This window comes from Lissotriton helveticus, chromosome 4_1 (assembly GCF_964261635.1).
Source record: "Lissotriton helveticus chromosome 4_1, aLisHel1.1, whole genome shotgun sequence".
Lineage (NCBI taxonomy): Eukaryota > Metazoa > Chordata > Amphibia > Caudata > Salamandridae > Lissotriton > Lissotriton helveticus.
In genome coordinates, this window is record NC_136063.1 from 1,438,882,138 (window position 1) to 1,438,901,224 (window position 19,087).

General features: G+C 41.4%; 1 protein-coding gene across 9 annotated transcripts in view; it reads left to right on the forward strand.

Moving 5' to 3' along the window:
* The window catches only part of LOC144829156 (serpin B6-like), a 245,315-nt gene that overhangs the window by 212,146 nt on the left and 14,082 nt on the right, over nucleotides 1-19,087 (forward strand). For 4 of the 9 annotated variants that reach the window (XM_078688010.1, XM_078688008.1, XM_078688002.1 and 1 more), the window contains one exon: nucleotides 675-1,615. The exons of the other annotated variants lie outside the window; for them this stretch is intronic. In XM_078688010.1, coding sequence (XP_078544136.1) covers nucleotides 675-1,079 — 405 coding nt within the window. In that variant the 3' untranslated portion in view covers nucleotides 1,080-1,615. Of the gene's footprint in view, nucleotides 1-674; nucleotides 1,616-19,087 lie in introns of those variants that run through there. 9 annotated transcript variants of the gene reach the window in all.

The window sequence follows — 19,087 nt, forward strand, 5'->3', positions numbered from 1 at the left end:
CGCGGTGAACATAAAAATTCCAGCAATGTTAAGTTCCATTTGATGGGAAAAAAATAATGGTGGCTGCAGAAGAGTAAGGAATAAAAATGTGGCCCGTTTTACAAATTCACAAGTGTGAAATGAAGTTACAGAAAAGGTAGTACTGAAAGTATGAATAATGTACAATCTCAATGTGCTATTTTAATATTGTGTATCATTTAGAGGATGAACAGAACAAATGTAAAATGGAGTTTGTGTTATGCCACCACTTGGAAAAGTTGTTAGCATGCCACTTTGTGAGAGGTTTTAAATGAAAAAAGGACATCAGAAATATTATTCTGTTAAAAAATACAGGTGACCTGTGTATATTGAATGCTTAACATTGTCACATATAGTTTTTTTCTTGCACTTGCATTAAGAGGATTTTTCTTTTTACCTAGTTTTATAAAGTGTACAAGGTTTTGCTAGGCAAAGTTGCTCTGTACTGTGAAAGATTTCTATTCTATGGCATCCTTTTTGATTTTTATGTAATAGAAGGGTTATATGGTCGAAACAGTTGGATCCTGTTTCTGCATTCCAAAAATTCATGAAATGATGGGTTTCATGAAATTAATAAATTAATATTAAGTCATTCATATTTTCAGGCTGATTTTGACTGTTTTGCATTGAAAAATCATTTTTGTCTCCTTTTTCAGCTTGAAAGGGAAATTAATTTTGAGAAATTTGCAGATTGGACAAATCCAGAAATGATGGACACAACTGAAGTTGAGCTTTTTTTACCCCGTTTTAAGCTGGAGGAGGATTATGATCTGAAATCATTTCTGATAACCCTGGGAATGGTCCATGCATTTGATGTGGTCAAATCTGATTTCTCTGGAATGTCAGATAGCAATGACCTGGTCCTGTCCAAGGTGGTTCACAAGGCATTTGTGGATGTAAATGAGGAAGGCACAGAAGCAGCTGCTGCAACTGCAGCAATCATGATGAGGCGATGTGCACTAAGGGTGCCTAGGTTCATGGCAGACCATCCTTTCCTGTTCTTTATCAGGCACAATAAAACACGCAACATCCTATTCTGTGGCCGTTTCTGCTCCCCCTGATGACCGATATGCAGAATTTGTCCTTGATTGCAAAGCTTTAGTTCCTTATTCTAAACAGATTTGTATTGATGTGAATGGCTTCACATAAGCATGCAGTCCTAAACATTAATAAGAACTTAATTATTAGCGTACCATTTTCCAATGCCATCAAACGCAGCATTTGAACATTATGGGCACAATTTCTAGTATTATATTATAGAACAATGATGATCAACTTGACAAGTTCACGTTTTTGTAAAAAAACAGACTTTGATTTTACACGTGCCTGTTATTCTTTGATGTCAGGTCTTTCAGTTGGCCTCTCAGTAAAAGATAAACTGCTAGCAATGCAAGCTGAAACATTCACAAGTAAAAACTTAACCTTCTTATATTTTAAGTGTTACAACTTGTTCTATAGACTGCAATTACCTTCCTTTGTGTTCTGCTAAAAAGAGAATAGTGTCAGTAAAAAGTGTTTTCTTAAAACATGTGGTTTCCTTGCTTGTCCATTCTCATGTATTCATCATCCAAATAAAGATGATCTAATGTCAAGTGAATATTGGAGTTAGGGTCATGTACATGTTGTGGTATGGGTATATATTTCCTTTCTGCAAGGCATTGGGATACTGTGAACATCTGTGCAACTTCCAATCCATTGTGTAATGAACTATAACATCGTTTTTGTTAATAGTCAAATGTACTGCTCCCATTTGAGGCACAAATTGGGTTTTACATAGTTCCAAAAATACAGAAGACTTTAACAAAAACCATGGACCAATGATTACTGGGTCCAGTACGTAGAATCAGTGGTAGTTGACTGATCTGCGTTTTTGAACTCTGATTCCTCCCAACCATCTTAATGCAAATGAACCAAAATGAAACAAAAAAATGACCCTTCTAAATTCTAAATTCACGGTACTAACTACACATATAACTAACATACACACATTTGTGCAAAGTGCTATCGGTGATTAGCAAGTAAACAGGGAAACATTTTGTTTGTATGTTAGGGACCTGAAAAGAATGCCAGACACCACTTCAGCCAAGCCTACTGAACTGTCCCTAACCTTTAAGGTTCTCCGTGTCTTTTACATTGTAGCAGGTTGTCTTTCATCAGTCTCCTATCAGAACTTTAGCAGGACAGCAGGCAGTGAGGTAATCCAGCAGCAGACACACAACAGCTTGAAATAGGGATGTAGACATGTGCAAGGCAAAGTCTGTCTGGGTAGTTGGGCCTTGACAAAAAGTCATTCTGAATTCCAGTCTGAGCTGTCAGCATGATCAGTCTTGTCTCAACGGTTCTGATTATGCTGCGCTAGAACACAGTGTTCATAGTATGTATTGCTGTAGTTATTCATGCTCTGCATACTCCTGCCATCTGGTGTGGGGTCCAAATGTTTGCAACTTGTTTTTCTTCGAAGAAGTTTGTCCACAATGCACCAGGACACCCTCTCTAGCTTTGATTTTTTTACTTCTGCCCTAGGCTTGGATGTTCGAAAACACAGCTCTTGGACCAATGCATTCCACACTAGTTTTTCTTAATACTAGCTACTTGCTTTCCGATCCACCACAACAACATAGTCCAACTGACCATTTCTCCCTCGATACCTGGGACTTTGGACCACACAGCCACCAACAGTTAGCCTTTAACACACCATGTCTTCAGGCTCCAGCCTTCAACAAACCTCAAGTCTTCTCTGCTTCTCTTAGCAGAGTTACTAAAGCTCAGTGACATGTCTGCACGCAGTGGAAGGCCCTTTGCAAGGTTTTACTGCTTACGTTTCTGTTGCTTATTGCTGCATGTTGGTGTTAAGCTAGTACTAATGGAGTAAAACCTCGCCCATACAGTGTTAACAGGTGTAAATATGACAAAATAATTTAGCAGTACTTTCACGAAATGTGGTTCATTGTGGTGCATAATTAGCTTTATCTCGCCACATAATTTAGCTAACCATGCCACATAATTTGGTCCTTTCCTGTCACATAATTCCAGTAGCCATGTTCATACTCATTTGATCATTACTTGAGTCATTGGGGGATAACTGTCATTGAACACTGGTTTTCCTGGAGTAATGAAGTTAATCAACATACACCTCACCAACAACCTCTGCAACCATCAGCTCCTTCGACGCCAAGCAGTCTGGATTCAGGCCTAAGCACAGTACAGAAACCTCACTCGCCACCAGCATGATCTTTGACAGATGAGAGATGGCAGCCCTCATTCTCTTGGACCTCTCTGCAGCATTTGATACGTTCTGACACTCCATCCTTTTTAAACGCCTGTAAAAGATTGGCATCCAAGCACCTACTCTCTGTTGGATCAGCTCCTTCTGAATGGATAGAACACATGCTGTCAGACTTGCACCTTACTTCTCGGAAGCCCGCAAACTCATCTGTGGAGTGCCTCAAGGTTCATCGCTTAGCCCCACTCTTCTCCACTCATAAATGATCCCTCTGGCCAACGTCATCTGCGCACACAACATCCACATCCTCTCCTATGCCACAGACACACAACTCATACTCTCCTTCTCAGACAAGATCACCAACACGAGAAACCAGTTCACTGTCTGCATGATCAAAGAGACTAAATGGATGAAAGCCAACTGTCTTGAAATCTGCACTGACAAGACAAAAGTAGTGATCTTCAGCAAGAACACCTCACCATGGCACTCCAGCTGATGGTCAGCTGAACTCGAGCCACACCCACACCAGGAACATCAGAATAATCATTAACCACAAACTGGACATGACTGCACAAGTCAACGCTGTCACTGCTTCCACGACCTATAAATGATTTTGAAGTGGCTCCCAAGTAACACTTCAAAAACTATCACTCATGTCCTAATCACTCGGAAGTTGGTCTAAGGGAACGCCCTCCATGCTGGGCACACCAAGTAACTCACTAGAAAGACTTCAAACCATCCAGAACTCGGCAGCCAGACTCAATCACAACCTCCCACACAGAACTCTCATCACACCAGACGTCATAGAGCTCTCCTGGCTCCCGATACACAAATGTGCTCATTTCAAACTCCTCTCGCACACATAAAAGGCACTACAGAACAAAGGCTCAACCTACCTAAACAGTTGCTTCTCATACACACACCCCACGCATAAACAGTACCAGATCTGGAGGACTGGCATTCTCTTACATTGCTCCTAAAGCGTGGAATGACGTCCCACTCCACATCACAGCACCTCCTCTCTTCTTGAATTCTGCAAGAAGCTAAAGAATTGGCTTTTCAATTAACCTGTTTTAAGCACAAACACCTGCTCAGCGCCAGGATACTCCCACAGGTGATAGTGCGCTTTATAAATACACATAACATATTGCATGTGAAATTCTTTGCAATTTTATTTTAAAGACTTCTGTCCTGGTTTGGATAAGCTACATGCATGTTTTTTTGGGAATTTGCATCAGTGCCTATGTAGTTAATAGGTTCGATATCTAAATATCAACTTTGTTGTAACATCAGTATTTCCCACATAAGTTGGACTGTGTAGCTTCAAGCAATTCTTCTAAACTAGTCGATTGTCACATTTATCTGCCTACTAGTTCATAAGTATACATTGAATCAATAATGTTTCATTAACATAGGTCACTGAACATTTTCAAATGAATATTGTCTAGTCATGTGATCTGCACGTGTTCAGGGTCTTTCCATATTCTTAATCATGTAATTATTGAATAATTACATTGACATCTCTGTTTATATACCCTGCAAAATGCATTTGATTTGGAACATCTCAAAACTCAATCTTTTGATGCTATATAATCCCTAAATATCCATCAGACACAAGCTTGAATACTTCACAAGCATTTAATAGCTCCACCACGATCTCCTAGTATCAAGTATGACTTTCAATCTGCAACATTTCAATATCTCTGTTGTAATTTTTATATATAAAATAAATACATGATAAAGACCTATTTAAGTCTTGCAAAAGCAGTTTTCAGGAAATACTGCAAAAGATAAATTGCCCTCTAAAAATATGATATTCTGCACCATGGACAGGAGGCCCTTACACACTATTTCACATTCTGAGGGGATATAACCTCTAAAGATTAACATTCTAAAAGGAGCTAATACAATATGAGTTATTGAACTCTGCCATATAAATCGGCAATACAGCTATTTTCAGCAGAAAGACAAATTCTTCCTCCAAATGGCTAACGCATTGCTGCAGTCCAACAGGGCCCCATCTTACACAAATGTAACTTGTTGAGGTTTCAATTGCAACTACATTATTTTAAACTTTTTGGGCAAAAAAAACATGAATATCCATCTTTGAAAAATGTATGACCAATAGTTTTGCTGAGCAGACACTCGGGAGAGCTCTGGACCAGTAATGTGGAATTTAAATTCAGTCATGATCAAATCAAAATGAGTAAGCATAGTATTAACTTTTTTGAACGTCTTGGTTTACATGGGCGTTACCAAAAGAACTGTGTGAAAGATACCGACGAAAATAATTTATTACATTTTGGAAATTTTCACTCACTGCCAGCTCCCAAATGACATCTTTCATATTTGTCGCAAACCAACAGTGGAGAGAGGGTCAAAGGGATACAAAGTTTAAAGACCCGTGCCTGGTTCACATCCCCAGCTACACTATATGCACAACACAAAAGAACACAGGGGGTCTAAATGCCAGCTAATCTGGCTGGGCTGCAAATGCGGACTATCAAAGTCACAGGGGTGCCTAGATCACCAAAGGACAGCCTCTCAGACAGGGGTGAACAAGTACCAAATAGCGAAAAACACCAGACACTGTACAGACACCAGAACCATTCAAAAAGAGGTTGACAAAATCCAAACCATCGGGTAATTGGTTACCATCAAAAAGACTTGATGATCAGTCATATCATCTGGCCATCCCAAGTGCGAGTTGGCTAACCCCCTGATCATTGGGATAAAAACGCCACACCGTTAGTTGCTGGTCTTGGATTTGGTCCACCAACAGATACGGGCCGCCATCTAGTAGCTGATCTTTGATGGTTATAGAGAAGTTCCAGTGCAACAAAAGACAAAAAGTGATGAATTAAAATAGGATGATGTGTCCTTCATATATACATTTTTATTCCTTAGCCGAACAACAACCCCTAATTAAAAACAGACCAGTGCAAAGGAGACAGCAACAAATATCTGTCTTGTCAACCTCTTTTTGAATGGTTCTGGTGTCTGTACAGTGTCTGGTGTTTTTCGCTATTTGGTACTTGTTCACCCCTGTCTGAGAGGCTGTCCTTTGGTGATCTAGGCACCCCTGTGACTTTGATAGTCCGCATTTGCAGCCCAGCCAGATTAGCTGGCATTTAGGCCCCTGTGTTCATTTGTGTTGTGCATCTTTCATATTTGCCCACATCAGATAAAACTAAGTATAATTCTGAAACATTGTCTATCTAGCAAAATGATTAGGAAACTGAACACTTCTTTCATAGTAAATATGTTCTTGCTTACAAAAGAACTAGGACCTTAAAAGGAGTGGTTTCATCCTCAGAGTCATAATACAAGGCCGTGCAGGATGCAGGACCTGGATACCTGAAAAAGCCTTTCTAGCATATGCGCCCAGTAGAGCCTTGCACTCAGCAGATGCCAACCTTCTGATCAACCCCAGAACCAAGAAAGTTAACTGGGTTGATAGATTTACAGTGGCTGCGGCTAAACTATGGAACTCACTTCCCACACAAATTAATACCTTGTTATCATTCAGGAAACAAGTAAAAACTTGGCTATTTGAACAATAAGCAACCAGTCCTCCGCTAATCCCTACAGTCCAAAGCGCTGAGACATCCAAGGGTATTTGTGCGCTCTAGAAGTTGTTTAAATAAATAAAGAATACACAGTACAAATGCAACCTTCCCTTCTTAATTATTACAAACATGTAGTCAAATCTGATATAGTCTAGCACCCACATAGGGCAAAGCAATGAACCGAAATCCTACATGGCTGCATTAGATTTTTTTTTAAACTTTATTTCCCATTTTTATGTGGCACAACTCAAAGCAAGCAGAGCTTTGATGTGCTTTACAAGTAAAATAACATTAGGGAATTGAAACCTGCTTACAATAAAACTAGCAAAAAAGAATGAACATTAAATGTTATCGTAAACCAGTTGCCTAGAGGGGACACATATGAAAGATCGTATACTAAAAGCAAGATGAGAGAGAGAGAGAGGGAGATATGGGTTGGAGGGATGATTGAGGGGAGGGAGGTAGTTTGGTCTAGAGGAGGATAAAGATGTATGTTACAGCACAAGATAGCAGAAGAGGTTTTTCAAGTGTGAACGGGAGCTGAGAGAGGAGAACAAAATGGAAACAAACCGAGGGTAAGACAAAAGTGAAAAGTGAGTAAAAGAAAAGGCAATAATTGAACACTTGGGAATGAAGGATGATAAGAATAAGGAAAAGAGGAGGAGGAGGAGCTTGGTGGCAATAGGTAGCCATAAAAGACATGTTGAGGTACAGTGAAGGAAGAGAGTAAAGGCAAACATGAAGATAGAAGGCACAGAACCAATAGGAAAGCATTTAGAAATCAACTTCATATTTTGAAGGAGATCTTCATGTATGGCGTTCCAAAGAGATGGGGATCGTCCCCAAGAACGACTGCATTGCAGCAAGGGTATGTTCTGATTTCATCCTCCAGATGTTTTCAATCAGGAAGATAGGCAGTTTACACAATAAATGGTCTTTATAGACTTTTTTACATTGGAAAGATGAAAAAGAAAGTGAAAACTCAATAAAACTAGCACAAGAGTAAACTTAGGACTGGGAATATGAATATGAACTCACCACTTATGAGACAGTTTATTGAAAAAGGTGCAGCCCATGAAATATCACGTTTTAGATCGGATTCCTTACTATATATGTGCAAGAAATACATGTTTGAAAACGATAAAATGAGAAGCACATTGGATCGATTAAACTGGATACAATTTGACCAAGAAGCCTAAATGAGAAGCAATATTATGCATTTCCTGTCTGAAAAGTACAAGTGCATAGAGAAAAGGCTCACTGAAAGAGCAAAAAATGTCCAACCATACATTTCCTCTGGAAACCTTTATGTGGATCTGACCTGACATTGGTGAGTTGAACTGGTGGCATGAAAGAATGACCTGCTGAAGTCCTTACATTTAGATAGGCATTTTCGAAGTTCATTTTTAAATCTTGTCCTAGCCTAAATCATGTCTGTTTTATTGCTTTATCCATGAAAATCCAAAGCCCCTGAAGAAGTGTATGTCACTAGAAACGTATTGGGCAATGCGACTGAGTCCTCCTTACAAGAACCACTTGGAGGCTTCAAAACCTTTTCAATTCTTAATTGGCATTTATGAACAGCCTTGACCTGCCAACCAACTACAGAAAGTCTTCTGTAATGGTAGTTGGCTATTAAGTCTACCAGGTAAAGGACCTTTCATGCATGTGGCCAGGAATTAACTACACTAAATTCTTTCACCTACCTGGGATTCATGTTTGACTTGGATGGAACTTGATCCTCTCTTTTAAAAGCCAAGAAAATGCATTTTTAGGTCGAGCGACCTATCTCAATGCGCATGCGCATTGAGCGGGAGCGACATATATAGGGGCTTATCGAGAGTTTACCTAACTGGCGATTCCACTGGCGATCCCATGCAGTGCATGTGCTTTTTAGGTCATTGCGCAAGCCCTAAAAAGCGCGTGCACAATGCCACCAGCCGCCTGCCTGCCTGCCTCGCATTACCACATCAAAGGCAGCCCTCCCAGCGCATTTCTCCCCCCCTAATTATTCACGGCCGGTCGGCCGTACTTTCAGTTTTTGGACCACGTCTCAAGCATGCCTAGTTACAAGCTTCATTTCTTTGTCTGCAATTTCACATTTATTTTCATTTATAGAGTTTTTTCTTCTTCAATGTGGCTATTTATGTGCATTTTTATTTTATCAGCAAGTTTATATTGTTTAATTTTCAAGGACCCCCTGAGTAGGTGCTGCGGACTCCACTTTAAAAATCGATTTTACATTAAGCAAATGATGCTCGAAATTCCCAAATCTAAAATAACCCAAAGCAAAAAAGTAAACCATTTCTTTTCTCTCCTACTCTGTGGATCTAATGTCCCCATCTCCGGGTGACGCATTGCTTTGAAATGTTTCTCAAATATCTGTTTTTCTCTGTCAAATCCATCCCTACATTAATCTCCTTAAGCCTCGCGTTCCTTTTCTTCTTTGCCGTCAGATTTATCCCTCTGACTACTTGTAATTTTACAAATCAGCCGATCGATTCCAAACAGTGTTGGAGAGAAGGGTTATGTGGCGGATATTTCTGGCTCAGTAAAACATGCTGAATTTCTTCTGGTGTCGTTTTCGGACGCTGGGACATCATTCAGCAGTGCCGGCATTTGTCTGTATTAACCTGCGTGGAAGGGAGGGGGCTTTATTTTAACATGCAGCTGCGCAGAAACAAAGGCCTGATTTAAAAGACCATCAGCCCGTCTTTTGTTCAAGCCATCTGAGCCTAACACCTAGATGCCAGTGCAATGGAAGAAAGCAGAGGCAGACAGCTAATTACTTCACACATACTTAAGCAAAACCTTTGGAGCCAGTTGTTTTAACTTTGTTTAACTCCCTATGAAAGAGATGTGCTTACACATTTTTAATCTTGCCTCCCAAAGCAACACGACTTAAGATACCACGCCCCCTCATGTGAGACCTTCACACCCTCATCGCTGCTCTCCCCGCTCCGCCCCCTCCCCTGCCCGCCGTGTCGCATTTCTCCTCCCCCCAGCAATGCCCTCCGTCTTGTTCTCCTCCGTCGCTTGTTCCTTACCCCAGTTTCCCTTCCTCCTCGCCTCTCCTATTTCTTTATCTAAGCCCCTCGTATTCACTATAATACAGTCCACGTTGATTGAGCACAGGGTCAAAGAAAGGATTATTGTCATTATAATGGAAATGAAAACAAGGCATGCGCAACCCACCATCTACAACCCTTACATTAACATCCGTCAGTGATTGGTAAAAAATAAGTACCCCTCTGTATATAATAAAAATGTCATGCCACATCCACCACCAAATCCACATCCACCACCACATCCACCACCACATCCACCACTACCACATCCACCGCATCCACCACAACCACCACATCCACCACCGCATCCACCACCACATCTACCATCACCACCACATCCACCACCACATCCACCATCACCTCCACATCCACCATGACATCCACCCCATCCAACACCACCCCATCCACCACCACCGCATCCACCACCACCACCGCATCCACCACCACATCCACCGCATCCACCACCACCACATCCACCGCATCCACCACCACATCCACCACCACATCCACCATCACCACCACATCCACCACCACATCCACCATCACCTCCACATCCACCATGACATCCACCGCCACATCCACCACACCCACCACCACCACATCCACCACCACACCCACATCCACCACACCCACATCCACCACCACATCCACCACCACATCCAACACATCCACCACCACCGCATCCACCACCACATCCACCATCACCTCCACATCCACCATGACATCCACCACCACATCCACCACATGCACCACCACATCCACCGCATCCACCACCACATCCACCACATCCACCACCGCATCCACCACCGCATCCACCACCACATCCACCACATCCACCATCACCTCCACATCCACCATGACATCTACCGCCACATCCACCACCATATCCACCACCACCACATCCACCACATGCACCACCACCACATCCACCACCACCACCGCATCCACCACCACCGCATCCACCACCACCACATCCACCATCACTTCCACCACCACATCCACCACCACATCCACCACCACTTTCACCACATCCACCACCACATCCACCACCACTTTCACCACATCCACCCCCACATCCACCCCCACATCCACCCCCACATCCACCACCATCACCACCACCACATCCACCACCACCATATCCCCCAGATCCACCACCACCACATCTATGTGTGTGTGTGTGTGTGGCTGTGTGTGTGTGTAGGTGCAAATGCAATGTTCTTGGATTTTCGTCACAATAAAATACACTGAACATAATCTTCACAAAAGTTATTTACAAACGTTTCAGCTATTGCCATTATAAATTACAATAAATTCTATTTAAGTATTAATTATTTACAAAATTAAAAGCCATTGTTATTTGCAATATCAATACATCTAAGTCACGTAAATACAACACACATTGCATTACAAATGCTATAGGTGTCACATTTGCAAAAGTTAAAACTATTGACATTGTAACTGACAAAGCTATTACTTTTCCTATTTTCAAAACCAACACATAAATAAAAAAGTGTCATTTACAATACCAATTGCTCAAACTTTCCTAATGCGAGACCTATTGCTTGTTATGTATTTATGGTTCTGTCATTGATTTTGAATCTAGATTTGGGGAATAAAATCGGTGGCTTCATTGGCAATTCATCAGGTGAAAAGTGTCTCCGCAGTGGCCTGTGGTAGCGACATAATGAGCTATTTTGACTCCTTTTCATTGCAGGTTGCAGAAAATAAATTTGTTAGGTGATTATTGAATGTCCCATATCCACCCTGCGGCTATTGCTCATCAAAAGCTGGGTCTGAGCTAACTTTCTAAAATTTTGGCCATGTGTCTTCTTCTGGGATAGCTTACTATTTGATTTAACAAAGCGACATTATTGAACCAAGCTAAACGGCATGATTGTCTTTCCTTTGCAAAAGCAGAGCATGTTCCTTGGTTACAATATTTAGACAAGATGTTTTTCCAGCTGGACCGTCGGGATTTATTTGTTCAAGAGAAAATCAGTAAATCTGACTTTGTTTTGATTAGGCTAACTTGAATGTAAGGTGCTAGGCCGATGGGTAAGACCTAGAACTCTCTAAGCCTTTGGTCAGAGAATGTGTTTCTTAAGACTGTTTCCCCATGCCGAGTCCTATTTACTCCTGGTCACCACCTCCAGACCTCGTTTTTTATGAACACGGTTAGGTTGAACTTTATACAACTGTCTTTGTCTATCCCAAAGGGTTGGCCTGGTGGTAGATCTTATATGGTTTTGCTTACTAAAACTAAATAAAGATTTATGAATTAATCTACTGGGAAATATTCATTTGAATGGTTAGGTACTTTTCCCTGTGTTCTTGGGGAACAAGTGTTTGAATATGTACATTTGAACTATAAGCAAATAATAAGTGGCTGAACCACAACAAATTCTCTCTATTCCCTTATTCCAGACACTTGTTTCTGCCATTGTCTGCTGAGGGGCATTCAGCTGTCATCCAGTTCCTGAGGTTGCACATATAGTTAGTAGCCATTAGTATTTGCAGCAGATACTTCTCTTTAATGCTGAGATGCACTGCTAAGGCAATCTAAATGTAATCAACGGACATCAGTGGAAAACCTATCAATACCGTGTTTACCTTTAGTGCATTTCCTATAAGGTTTCATCGCAAGATTCTTTTCTTGTTGAACAAGTCTTTGGTCAGATCGACCATATTTTAACACTTTCACATTTAGCACACATTCATAAAATCATCTTATCTAATGTAACCATTTTTTTTTATTCTGTCTGCTTTGAAAACGCCACTACCTAATGTCTTTGAAATTATGTACTTCTTATTCATAACACTCCTATGTAACTTTTTTTTGTCAACATAGCGGTTTAACAAAACCTCCTTTCATAGTCTTCTAGACCAAAGATGCTTCAGTAGCAAAACCATGCCATACTGAGAGCCCCTCCAACCTGCAGGAGTACCTCAGCAAGGCAGCTAGTTTCTGACAAATGGGCCTAAGAGGGTAGTAACTTGCAAAGAAACAGCATGGTGTGATATGTGAGAATAAGTTTCATTGTGGTGGACCTCAAAGACAAAGAAAACCTCTTTAGCGGAATAGCCCTTTCCCCCCTCACTGTATGCCCTTCTGAATTGGGTAACGATCCCATGAAACCCAAAAGCTGCTATAAAATAGATAAACCAAAGGTTAGAGAGACAACACATAACTTAAAGCCAAAAGGTAACATGAAAGTTGAGTCATAGGGGCCGATTAGGATGTCAAGCGGATTGCCCCCACCATGCTGGCGGTAGCCACCGCCGGCCTGGTAGGGGCAGTCCGCCCGACATCCTCTCCTGAATGCCCCCCCCCCCCGCCATATTAGTATGGTGGGGGGGACCGCGGCGGACGGAAAGACCGTCCGCTGCTTTTCCGCCCCGGTCGCCTTGCGGCCGGGGCGGAAAAGGTTTGATATGGTGGCGGTGTCTATTAGACACCGCCAGCCATATTAAGATGGGCCAGGACAGATGCCTTTCCGTGGCGGCGATGCCGCCACGAAAAGGCATGAGGTCTTCGGGGCCCCCAAAGTGAAGGAGGGGTGGGGGGTGCACACGGGGGTACCTGTTGTACCCCCATGCATTTGCATAAACAAAGCGGCAGGCACGCGCGGTGCCTGCCGCTTTATTTATGCAAATGCATCACAAGCATGTTTAGCATTGTGGCGGGCGGGGCTGAGTGCACCGCCCGCCACAATGCTAAGCATGCAGGATGCGCCCGCCACAGTGGCGGGCGCATCCTAATGCCCCCCACGGGACCCCAGCCCTTATGGCGGGTGGTCCCATTCACCGATGGGATGGCGGAAGTCCGCCTGCCATCCTAATGACCCCCATAGACTTTAAAATGAGGACCTTGAGAATGAGGAGTACTACTGGAAAAGGAAAACAATGGAAACCAAAAGTGTTCAGGCTCCCAAGTTCAAAATCTATACAATAAAATGAAGTAAAAAGAGTAGGACATCTTGTCGTAGGGGAAAAACACAGAGTGAAATAAACAGGGGTGGATGAATCAAGGAAAAGAAATCTACTACCTAACGTAGCCGGTAAATGAAAAAATAAAAGAAGAACATGAAGATTAAATCCGTGTCTGGCAGGAGCTACTTAGGAGCAATCAGTTAACAGCCAAAGAATTTCTAAACATGTAGCCTAAAACCAGACTTCGCAAGGGAAGGAAAGTGGAAAGTAATGGGGCGGGGAATGAAAGGTAGTGGTGAGGCTTAAAATGTAACAATCATTTAACATGAATCTCTGACACTCACCTGTCCGCAGACCCATACAATGTTGAATTGTTGGAGATTCCTGCATGCATCCCAAGTAACTTCCATGAAATCTTTGGACAGTCACCCAAGCACCGCTTATTAAGAATGCTCTATGAGGTAATTGCCCACTGTGATCTGGAAAGGCGAGTTTATTGGTGCCATTGAGATACTTTTCAAATGCAAAATCATCTATTCTCGACACAAAATTGAGGTGCCAAAACAAGGTAACATCCAACTAAAATTGCTTGAAATATCACACCATTTGATGACGCCATAATAGAATAACCGATAGAATGCTGCGTGGACTGGTATCTTGGCAAAATATACACCTAAACCTCAATTCATCCAGAACAAAGCAGCTTAATTCATCCTTCAGGTACAAAAAAGAAAACACACACACACCTTGCAGTAAAGGTCTTTCACTGGTTCCCTCTAGAAAGCTACATCAAATTCAACCAACAACCCAGTTTCTCACAGGAGGGAGGAAAAGATAGTAGGGAATCAGGTGCATATGGGAGGGAGCGAGGGACATGTCACCAAACAGCAGCACCGCCACAAACAGGGACCACATAACAAACTAAAGTTTGTTTCCCAATCCAACAAGTCTATCTTTTCCAAATGGGAGGATTTGTCTAGGAGCAGGAACATGCAGTCTCATCATCACCCTCACATCAATTAATCCACGTGTAACATTGCCTGCCTTCTTCAACAGCTGTAGAGGGCTCATGGTGCTTCTGTCTGTGTGACTATCTAAGGGGCATTCTACAAAGTCACTTTAAGGTGGACTGAGTACCAGAGGGAGACCATAACACACAACTGAAAAGCTGTTTTCTCACAGCTTGTGTGATTGAGGTGCCAGGGGATCTTTACATCCTTGGTTGTAATATTTTATGGTAAAATCCCTCTAGAGTCTGCCATTCACCAAAAGGTTTTCCCTCTCCTGATGCACTGTGTTTTCCATAGGAATATTGGGAAACCCCAGTACCCGAACATTAGCTGCTCACCATGTTTTTTCTAGCATCCCCGCTCTTCCTTCAGAGGCCAGCAGAACACCACTAGCCCGATCCTAGAAATCTGCTTGCTCCCTCACCTGCTGTTCAGACCATTGAACCAGTGACCCTAAAGCATGCAATTTAAAGTCCAGTGCCACTGCACCTTTCTCCACCGCAGAGACCCTCTTCCTTAATCACAATGAATTAGTTATGCTATTACTACAATTATACCTTTCGGTAACCATTTGTAACCAATTCAAATGTGCCAATGAACATGTTGCACAATAATGTTGTAGCTAACTGTTTATTGTGGCACCCTCCCCCTAAAATACTGGTCAGTATAGTCAGAATAGTGCACTACTTTATACTTACAATCATGATATAAGGAATTGACATGCACTATTTGTTTCATACCAGCAGTGACATGAAACTCTCCAAGGTTCAATGGGTTTACATATTAAGAGATGTCCGATATTTAACATGATATATATGATGTCTGCCCCTAAAATAACTTCAGAGCCAATTTATTCCTTAGTTAAATGCACAAAATATTTTACCTTTAGTACATCGAATCTTTCAGGAATCATGGTATACACATGGTTAACTAAGGCAACACTTCCAGGTTTTTTTTTAAAGAAAAACATGATATTTTACAAGTTGATGCTTCTTGTTGCTATTGGGACATTCTTGAGCCAACGATAGAGAATGTAAACTGCTAGACATGTAAATGGAAAAAGTGATAACTATATTTAACACACATGATTACATTATTTGCCCTTACAAGTTCTTCTCACATAAATGAATAAGAACTGATGTCAAGTGACTACTGGTGTATATTAAAGTTGAGAAAGGCATTAGAATATTGTCGACATTTTGCTTCCAGCAATGGACTCTCCTGCCGTCTATAAAATGTTAGCAATTAAAAGTCCAATTTGCTGCAGCAAAAACTGGATTGTCCTGTTTCCTAAAGCTTTTGGGAAAACAGACCAATCAGTGATGTCCACCTGCTACAGAGATTCAACGGAATGTCATTGCTCTGCAGTTTTGATCCCAGATTCCGCCCACGTCTCATTCTGTAATTAAACAAAAAACATATTTACTATTCTAAAGCTGTGGTTCTACTTTGAAACACAAGCCTGTATTTGAGTGGAAAGAACCCTAGAACCTTAAATACCATTGTGGAAGCTGGACCTGGAAAGATTGTGAGCTTCTTCTAACCTGAATTGTCCCCGATTATCAAGTGTGTGGTAGTTGTTAAAGCGTTTTACATCAGATTCCTACCATAACTAGCCACACAGTGGCCAGCGATGAGCTAAAGTATCAGACAGAGATGGATCTATAATGCAAAGCAAGCAGACGTTCAGGCATTCATCTTTTATAGTGTCTGGGCCCTTCTTCCAAAGGGCTGAGCGTGTGCACATTCTATTCCAAACTGTCCTGATGATGCTTAGCTTGAACGAAGCACCTGGTTACACAACACCTTTACAGTGAAAGCAATTGTCATCCATTTGTGCAAGTCTTTGAACTACTCCACCTCATGAAGCAGTTGGAGGCTTGCCGACCAGATCAGGGGAGGCCACAACCTCTCTCTCATGGCTGAGGATTGCTCATCCTATTTATAGCTCCTGCTCTGCTTAGAGGGAGCTATTTTCCACGAATGCAGCAGCTGCACCAGGAGCTCCAATATTGGCAGAGTGAAATGTGGAAAAAGCCCATGTTGTTTTGGCTCCATTTAGTGTTTCCCCATCTTTATAAGGAGTGGGATAAGCATGGGTTTGTGGGGCTGGTGTACTGTTAATTAAGGGCAAGTCACCCACTCGTGAGTGCTGGCGAAACAGAGGTGCATGTCTAAATCACCCAGCTCTAAGCTACATCTCTGGTTTCTCTGGCTAGTCTTGTAGAAGCGAGAGCTGTCAAGCTCTTCTGTCTAGGGATGTATCGGCCCCCTACAGTTTGTTAATATGCCATTGGTACATGAAACATAAGTCCTTATAACTATTAATCTCTACAATTACATTCATTATCAATTGGGAAAACAACTGTCCAATTTGAATAAAATTGTGAATGAAATTTCAATTTTTGAATGTTGAAATTAATCATTTGGCAGTAAACCAGTTATTTTAAGGTGCAAATCAGGTCTATGGGTGCCAGACCCATACCTATACTTTCATGGCAACCACTAAGTAAATTAATCTAAGTTTTATTTATATTTAAATATATGGATATCCTGACAACTTGGCGTTGTTTCAGCACTCCTGTTCTTACTTTGTTCACCCTTTGTCTAATTGAAGAGATATATCGTTGGTCAAATGGAGTCCACTATAAAATAATTGGAAAACTAAAGATTTAAGTCTTCATGTTTAACCTGCATACATTTAAGTTGTATTTCAGTTCTATTATTTGCTAGTCTATACATTATTTTGGTTGAACCATAAGTTTAGACCACAGTTACCATTTTTTAAAATATTTTGTTGCATTTGCAGATTAACTTAATTTACATTTATTGTGCGGTCAACAATCAATGATATAATAGATCTATCATACATATTTACTATTCTCTCTGTTTTGAAAATGCTATTTTTCTTGGAAATTATATAGGTCTTATTGATATTATTTTTAAGTCCAATTATTTCCTCAATACAAGCAACGCGCTATAATCAACATCTCTGTTTATAACTTTATAATTACAGAAATAACTTGTTTTGGTAATAAAATGTGTAATGAGAGTTTGACACCAGCCATGTACATAATTCTGTAGTGCAGTGTTAGTGTGGAAGAGAGTTCTTTTGAGTGACGTGTAGCCACACTGAGAGCCCCTATAGCCTACTTCATTGTCTCAGGAGCGCTCAGCATGACAGCTAGATTCTGACAGAAGAGGGAAAGACTTTGTGAGGAAGTGGCAAGTAAAGAAGATGAAAGGAGAGCCCAGGAGAGCTCAGCCTCGGCTATTCAACTGGACAGAAAGAAGGGTTATATCCTATGTAGGTGGGGGCGGAAGGGAGATGGGGGATGGAAGGTCTCCTCTGAGCTGCCCAACTGAATTGTTACAAGGATGGGCGAGAACATTTTGTACTAGAGAAAGCATGGTGTGGAATAATGTGGGATGGTTAAACTAAAGGGAAAGTGATATCTAACCAAATGGGCCAGAAAGAAAAACAAAATCGGCTTCAAAGAGGAAACCAGGGGGCTACAATGTACAAATCCCTTAGCCATGAAGAACTTTTTAAGACCTTGACACTAGCCAAACATGGTTAGTTAGATATGCGGAAAGCAACCAAAGCAGGTCTCCCCCCCCCCCCCCTACCCCATTATGATTACAAAATTATCTGCATCTAATATCCATGATTCTCAATGATCTGGGGACCGATCTAATTCTGGGTATTCAGCGATCCCATGGTATGATCCTGGAAAACAAAGTTTTTGCTTGAAGTGTACCATGGCAGATCCAATCCAAGCACCACTTGTATTATATTTGAGAAATAGCCCACTGAGATTTGCAAAGGTTAGGGTACAGCCATTGGACATTACTATCACTGATCTATTTTCATCATAAAAACCCACTGTCCTGTTTCCCTCAAATAAACCAGATGGTTAAAGGCTACACCAAATAGACTGCCACAAATATCACACCTTTTCTCTCCACCTCTTGTAAAAAAAACTTTGAATGGAGCTGTAGTAAAGACAAGACACAAACAGCTATGGGAATGCTATATATGATGTTGTCTCTTCTAATGAGCTCTAATCTTCTGTACTTCCAGGCCTAGCAGCCTACCTCCTTTATCTGCCAAGAGGAGAAAACGTGAAACCTGCACAAAAACTCCTTCACTATATCTAATTCCATAGTCCATGCTTACTGCACAATCCCTCCTGGATTACACTATTATTGTGTATTATATTCAGTGTCACCAGATTCCATCTGACAAAACAACCAATATACAGCACT